At 32.4% G+C, this 7,673-nt stretch overlaps 1 protein-coding gene across 1 annotated transcript; it reads right to left on the reverse strand.

The window, feature by feature from the left end:
• Positions 1-461: 461 nt before the first annotated feature.
• Positions 462-7,341, reverse strand: LOC121408275 (NADH dehydrogenase [ubiquinone] iron-sulfur protein 6, mitochondrial-like). The gene is made up of 4 exons (XM_041599680.1): positions 7,179-7,341; positions 2,720-2,773; positions 1,725-1,847; positions 462-1,059 (listed from the first exon to the last, which is right to left on the reverse strand). The coding sequence occupies exons 1-4, from the start codon at positions 7,308-7,310 to the stop codon at positions 973-975; spliced, it is 396 nt and encodes a 131-aa protein (XP_041455614.1). The 5' UTR covers positions 7,311-7,341; the 3' UTR covers positions 462-972.
• Between the last annotated feature and the right edge of the window lie 332 nt (positions 7,342-7,673).

Raw genomic sequence — 7,673 nt, forward strand, 5'->3', positions numbered from 1 at the left:
TTTGTGTTATGAAAACCAGGTTTTGAAATTATCATGACCTGTCCAAAAAGTATGAGCTATAGTACATGTGTGATGTACATATACTCAATTTGATCTGTCATCCAGGCCCCACATACAATTGTGATAGATGAAACATTCCAAATAATCTACAATTCCTATTTCTTAGTTTACATAAATGTAGATCACTTGCAATTCGAAACCACAGATTTTTTGCAAACCAAAATTTGGGCCACAAATATCTACATTTACTCAATATACTCAATATACATCTATCTTTTCAACAGGACAGCTACAGGAAAGCAGGGGGGGGGGGCAAGCTGCAGGACAAGGCTTTTCTATTGTGTGACCACCCTCCCCTGGCTAATTCATCTTGGTTCAAACATACACACACACACCATCACACTTAAAAAAAAATCCAATGATAATGCAAATAAAGAAGAAAGTCTTTCAGATGTAAGTACTCAACTATTATACAAATCCATATTTAATGTGCCTAGAATTTCAATATCTCAACTTAGTCTTAAAATCTTAAAGTTCACAGCTTGAAAACAATAATTGTTACTTTCTGAAACAAAATTGGTTATCAACACCAACTTCTTCTCACATCCTCTTCTATGCAAAGTCCATTATCGTCAGTTCAAATGAAACAGTTTTTACATTTTTTTTCACAAGAAAATGTTATGTCAAATTTATACAGTGTGCTTTATAGAATACACAACTCTCCTTGCAATGAAATACATCAACTTAGGATTCCTTTTTTCTCCAAACGATGTTTTCCTTCATGCAGTGGAATACATAAAAAATTAGAATAAAGTGAATGATTAGAGCTATGTGGATTCATCAAGTCATAAAACCCATGTTTGGGTATGGAAAATATTGTTCAATTGATTTTCACTGACACTTCTTAAATGGATCATTCACTCCCATACATAACTGTACATAAAACTGATAAATTATCTCTATATATCGTCGTCAATTATGGTCATCTGTTGGATTGTAGTGTACAGCAGCAACGTATCTTCTTCCACAGTAAGGACATGTATGAATTCCGGGTTGATCCTGACAAAAAAAAAGAAGAAATAAATGTAAGAATAATTGAACTGCGTTATAATTTATCATCATGCATGATAATAAAATGTAAATATATTTATCAATATACATGTACTAGCTTTGTAGCATTTCATTAGTTAAAAAAACATGGAATGAGTAACTAACTGATGAAGAGTGAACTATGAATAAATTAAGTCTGTAAATTGCTTCAACTTGATAAACACAAGATACTAAAACAAAGAGAAAAAATAAGGAAAAAGAACCCAAATAAACCATTAATGGAGATATAGAGTCATTCTTTCAAAAGCATTAGACTTGCCTGAAAGTTTGTCAGTCAACAACTTTCAATTCAATCACCTGCACTGCACATGAAACACATCTTTTAATTCATTGTATAATTTTACAAAGCTATTTACAATTCCAGATTATGAATGTCAACTTCAAGAGAACATCAGTTTGCAGATCCGAGGTAGGAGTTATAGAAGGTACTATGTGTGATTTCAAGATTGATGTTGGTGCTTGGAGTACAATTTAGATTGCCTTCTAATTCAAACTGTACCGATAACTCAACACTAAGAGATACTTGTCCCACGACCAATTTTTTTTCTAACAACAAAAACAACACCAAAAGGTCAACGCTTAACTTGAAATCCGCTATTGAGGTGTTAACTTACTAAGTTAATGAAGACTTTGGGATGACCTAATGGACCTCCACCTCCGTCACAATTAACACTCCTTCCATTGATGACTATTGGTGGTTCTTCATGGACCAGATCTATTGCAAATTTCTCATTTACCTTTCAGGAAAAAAAATCCAAAGGATACATTTGCCAAGATGAATAATTTGATGAAAACTCATTATTTGATAGAAATATTAATTTAAAATATAGATTTGTATCTCCTTATAAAGCCATGATGAAACTTAAAAGTAAAGAATTAATAATGTGAATCAGGGTTATTATTCTAACTGTAAAGTTTAAAATTTTACAATATAGTATCACACCAAAAAGTTAGAAAATTTTTAATTGAAAGATTCTTTGCACATATTTGAATTTGACCTCTGATCCGAAACAGAGTGAGAAAGGAGAGCCCCCCCCCCATGATCCACAAGTGTAAAGAAAGAACAGGTGTCCCTTGAAATATGGGATCATAAAAACATATATTATTTGCTTAAAATATGAGAAAAAATGCGAGAGAAACAGGCTAACAATTATCAAAAGATAAATTTGTTTTTTCTTTTCCTTGTTCAAATTCATTGGAAAGAAACAGTGAGATTTCATAGTGAAATTCCCCATCATTATTTGCTCATCAAATTATTTTTGGCTGAGAGTTGTGTCACTTCTTGCTTATAGGGCCTTTCTTTCAAGAAAAATCACCAAACAAATATTAAAATTGAGTAATCTTCTGGGCTCTTTTCTGAGAAAGTCCTACATATTGCACATGATTATTCATTCAGTAAAATATTTTGATATTTGAATGGCAAAGTAATTGTGATGAAAATAGGATACATATCAGTATTCTTTAATATGCAACAGACACCGTTATTTGTAAGTAAAATAAGTAGGGCCTATGGACTCCATACTTATGCAGGATAATAAATTGAATTTAAAGACCCCCCCCCCCCCTCCGAATTAGTTCCTTCTTCCTACTAGAAAAAAAAATAAAGTACCTCTTTTTCTCTATCAAGAAATCTAAGTTTTCTGTAATCTCCTTCATCATAGACCTGTAAAAAAAATAAAAATTTAAAAAATGTGAAAGGCAAGTGGTTAAATATTAGAAGTTGGCATGCTTCCTCATACTCCTCGACAGGTAAGTTTTTTTTTCTTCACTGAAACAGCAAATTGTAGTTGGGTTCTACAGTCATATTCATAGGCATAACATGCATTCCATCATATTTTTTTTTTAATATGAATTGAAGGGGTTTGCCTCATGCAGACAATGCCTCAAAATAAATGAAAAATCTGACTGCTAAGGATACTATCAACTATCAAGATAGACAATTGTGGTAAAGAAAATTGTGGTATAACAATTGCATTATTGAAAACATTTTGATAAATGATTTTTGACATCTGACTTTTCTTTGTAAAGTGCAAAGCCTAAATTAGCTCAGGCCCTGGCCATATCATAGATATAACCTTGTTCATTGAATGAGTGGCCCTGGCCTGGACATATTAGTTAGCAACTTGTTAATCAAGACTTGGGGCCCACCAATCCATAATACAAAATGTTAGGAAATATTATTGAGAACAAATTAGAACAGGGTGACCAGGGGCGGTATTCTGAAAACGTTCTTATCTTAATTTTGTTCTTATCTACGTCACTTTCTTAAATTGGTATTCTGAAAACGTTCTTATCTTTTTCTTATCTTTTGTTCTTATCTTTGTTCTTATCTTGCTCTCCACCCCCAATGCTGAGCGCGTAAATTTACCACTCGCGCATATAATACAAAAGTGCGCTAAAAAGATAAGAACAAAATCAAGATAAGTGGTATTCTGAAAACGTTCTTATCTTTTTTCTTTCTTATCTTTCACGGTATTTAAGATAATATTTAAGATAGCTAGAGGGTTATCACATCTCACGATGTCTGCGTTTTTTCTTGCTCAAAATCGACGGCCACTAGTAGTAATAAGTACCCACAAGTATTACTCCCACCATTTCTTTCATTCACCCTTTATTTTGCCCGTCTATTTTTTCTATCCCTTTTTCTTTTTTTCTTCCTTTCTATTTGTCTGTCTTTCTTCCTTTCTATCTGCATGTCTTTCTTCTTTTATTTAATTCTTCATTTATATCTTTTCTTTTGTTCTGTTTAAATTTTTAAATTTTTTTTCTTTTGCTTTGTTTCATTTATACTTCATCTTTCTTCCATTTTTATTTTTCCTTTTCGTTTTATCCCTTTTTTATTTCTTTATAGCTACTGAGTCTTTATTTCTTATTTTCCCCCTTTTCTCTTCCTTTTCTTTCTTTCTTCCTTCACTTTTTTGTCATCTTTCTATTTTTCTTCCTTATTTTTTCGTCCCTTCTTTCGTTTTTATATATGCTTTTCCTTTTTGTTTCTTTCTTCCTTCACTTTTTTGTAATCTTATTATTTTTCTTCCTTATTTTTTCTTCAATTCTTTCGTTTTTATATATGCTTTTCCTTTTTTTAATCATTCATTTTATTTTCCCCCTTTTGCTTCCTTCCCTTTAATAATTCTTAATTTTTCTTTCTAAATTTATTTTATTTCTGCTTTCTGAAATTTTTGTGTCTTTTTTTACTTTCTTTTTTTTCTTTATTTCGTCGCTCATTCTTTTTTCGTTCATTCTTTATTTACCCTTTTTCTTTACTTTGTTTCTTCTCTCTGTCTTTCTTCTCTTAACTCTTTATTTTCCCTTTTCGTTTTTTTTCTCTTTCTTTCTTTCTTTGAATTTACCTTTCTTTCCTTTATCTTTTTGTAGTCTTCATGTTTGCGTTAATTTTCCTTTCATTTTTTCTCTCTCAATTTTATTTCTTTGTTTCATTTCCTTTTTTTTCTCTTCACTTTTTACATTTTATTCCCTTTTTATCCTTCTTTTTTTTTCTTTCTAACTTTCTTTTATTCGCTTTTAGACTATTTTCTTTTTCGGTTCATGTTACTTTTTTAAATCTTTTTAGTTCGACCTTTTTCTTTTTTGTGTGTGTGTTCCTTTTAGTTTCTTTCTTTTCTTTTTCTTTTTGTTCCTTCACTTTATCATTGATAATTGTTTTATTTCTTTCATCCTTTTCCTTCTTTTATTTATTCTATTTTTCTTTCTTTTTTATTTTTAAGTCCTTTTTGCTCGCTTTCTTTCGTTTACTATTTATTTTTCATTATTTTCTGCTTTGTTCCTTTCATCTTTTTTTCTGCTTCATTCTGACCCTTTTCTGTCTTCTTACTTTAATACCTACTTACTTTCTTTCTTCATATTTTATTCTTTATTCGTACCTGCTTTATTTACTTTTTTCTTTCTTTATTTTGTGCACGTGGACGTCTCGAAATAATAAAATCAGTCATTGCGTATAAAATGCCTATTTCGCGCAATGCGCCAGAAACAGTGTACGCGCAGCGCCCATGATATTCTCTTCACATAAGGTACGCTTCTATTGGTTAAACTGCCAATATAACGCGCATTTTGATTGGTAAAATCTTTAAAAATGGGCGTGTTGGAGATAAGAAGGGGGCAGTCCTTACAGAGATAAGAACGCGTTAAGAAGATTTTCAGAATACCGATTTGCAATGATTTTAGCGTCTTCTTATCTCAGTGAGATAAGATAAAAGATAAGAACAAAGATAAGAACGTTTTCAGAATACCACCCCAGATGTTGAAGGCTTGTATTTCACGGGATTGTCCCGTATTTTGCTCCTTTGTCCCGACAAACCATCCCAGGACGCCGTTTTGTCCCGTATTTCAGAATATTGAACAAAATATAGTCATACATTTAAAAGTGACAAATTTTCATCAAATAACCAAAATAATCATGACGAAGCAGAGACTACAATAAAATCAAGAACTGTAAACTTTTTGGAAGTTCTGCAGTAATTTTCTTAAATTAATGCATTGCAAACAAACTGGCCTTCTGCCTGTATGTGACAGGCTACTAGCTAGGCATGTAGGATCGGAGCAGATTCTCAATTGCACAAACAATCTCACATGATAAACAGTTTTTAAACCAAAATAATCACAAAATCGGCGGGAAATATTCATAATCATAATTATGGATTATCAGATTACTAATTTGGAGATGTAATCAGAGGAACAAGTTTATTGAGTTTTCATAACTAAATAGATCTAGTTGTTTCAACTTTCGTTTTGAGTCTTGTGATCTGTGCGAATCTATAATGGGATGGGAGAGATGCCTGTGTATGATGCCGCAATGTTTCCTTTGTTTACTAAGTTTGACAATGTTTTATTTTATTCATTTCCAAAACACATGTTTTAAAGAAACATTAAAACCCAACAAATACCATTATGATTTTTCTTTGATAAGATTTTTTTGGGGGGCTTGAAAGTTGAACTTTTGTCCTTTCTTTTCTATCCTTTCTTCATCCTTCTTGATTGCCCTTTTTTGTTCTTCATTTCCTATCTTTCTTTCCTGGTCCTTCATCTATCTCTCTATTCATTTTTCTTACTTCCCTTCTTTCCTTTATTCTTTCTATCCTTAAACTTTTCTTTGCTTTCTTCTCCCTTCCTCTCATTTTCTTCTTTTTCTCCTTTATTTTTTCATTCTTTCCTCCTCTTTCTTTTATCTTTTCTTCTAATTATTTCTTTTGTTCTTTCTTTGTCCTATCTTTCAAAGAATGAAGGAAACATTTTTCTTTCCTCCATTCTTTCTTTCCTCCTTTTATCTTACTTTTTACTTTCTCGCCTTTTTTTTCTTTCACACATTTATTAATTAATTTTTTTCCCTTCCTTTCTTTTTTCCTTTCTTTATTCATTTCAAAGAATGACGGAAACCTTTTTTTTCTATCTTTTATTTTTTCATCCTTCTTTTATTCTAACTTTCTTTCATTTTTTTTTTCTTTTTTCCCCTTTATTTTTTTCTTTCTTCTCAATTCTTCTCTTTTCTTTCGTCTATTCTTTCTTTCCTTCATTCTTTCATCTCTTCCAATTCTTTATATTTTTTTTCTCATTTTCCCCTTTATTTTTTTCTTCTCAATTCATCTCTTTTCTTTCGTCTTTTCTCTCTTTCATTCACCCTCCCTTCCAATTCTTATATTTTTTCGCAAGTCTAACATTGTAGCCTTCTTTGTTGATCTACTTTTGTTAAGACCATCTGCTCATGCAGCGTGCTTTGTTGATTGTCCCATATTTCATTTTGTTAAATCTGGTCACCCTGAATTAGAAGATGATTACAAGTACAATTCAAATTTTTCAAAGTGTAATCCAAAAAAGGACCAAAGACAAAGAGAATGCTTCTAAAATATGGAGTGTCCGGAAACCCGACCCCCATTCTAACGTACGACCTACACGCTCCGAGCTCCGCCGGCTGGCCAACCGTAGCGTGCGGGCCACTGGCCGATTGCTCGGAGCCTGAGGCTGAGCTGCAGCTGGCGCTGGTTGAGAAGTTGGGGCCAACCGGAAAATAGATTGGAATTTACTGTAAATGTTATAGTAATAGGAGATTAAATCACCTGTCCTGTATGAGTGACTTTCTCCGCCGAGCAACAAAGTCTTTTTGAAATCACAATTGGTTGCCTTACAGCCGAGAAACGGGCTAAACTGGATGAGTTTGCTCTCAGAAAAAGTGCCCTGAGCGCCGCCATGTTGAATATTTTTCATCCTTGTTCGAAATTTTTTGTAATTGCATGAAGTAAAAAAATGACTTATTCGCTTTGTCAATTTAACTTTAAAAATAATACCTCAATAAAATACATTTAAGTGAGAATCATTTTCCATTAGCCCTATCTAAGTTAGTAATTATGTTTTGACACGATAAAAACACTATTAATAAGGTCGATTTTAGGCTCGACCGACAAGAGGCCATTTCCATTATCGACGCATGCAATTCTTATGCACACATATCTAATGGGGCCATCACAATATATTGTGATGCAATCACTTAGCTTGCGCAGGAGCTAAATCCCCGCATAAATTAAGTATAGGGCCTAGTGTGAGCAATACCCACT

Source organism: Lytechinus variegatus, chromosome 2 (genome assembly GCF_018143015.1).
Source record: "Lytechinus variegatus isolate NC3 chromosome 2, Lvar_3.0, whole genome shotgun sequence".
In the NCBI taxonomy this organism is placed as follows: Eukaryota; Metazoa; Echinodermata; class Echinoidea; order Temnopleuroida; family Toxopneustidae; genus Lytechinus; species Lytechinus variegatus.

Coding starts and splice junctions, on each gene's coding strand:
- LOC121408275 (XM_041599680.1), bottom strand. CDS start 7,310: ATGGCGGCGCTCAGGGCACTTTTTCTGAGAGCAAACTCATCCAGTTTA. Junction 1,848..2,719: donor TTCTTGATAGAGAAAAAGAG/GTACTTTATTTT, acceptor TTTTCCTGAAAG/GTAAATGAGAAATTTGCAAT. Junction 1,060..1,724: donor CCAAAGTCTTCATTAACTTA/GTAAGTTAACAC, acceptor TTTTTTTGTCAG/GATCAACCCGGAATTCATAC.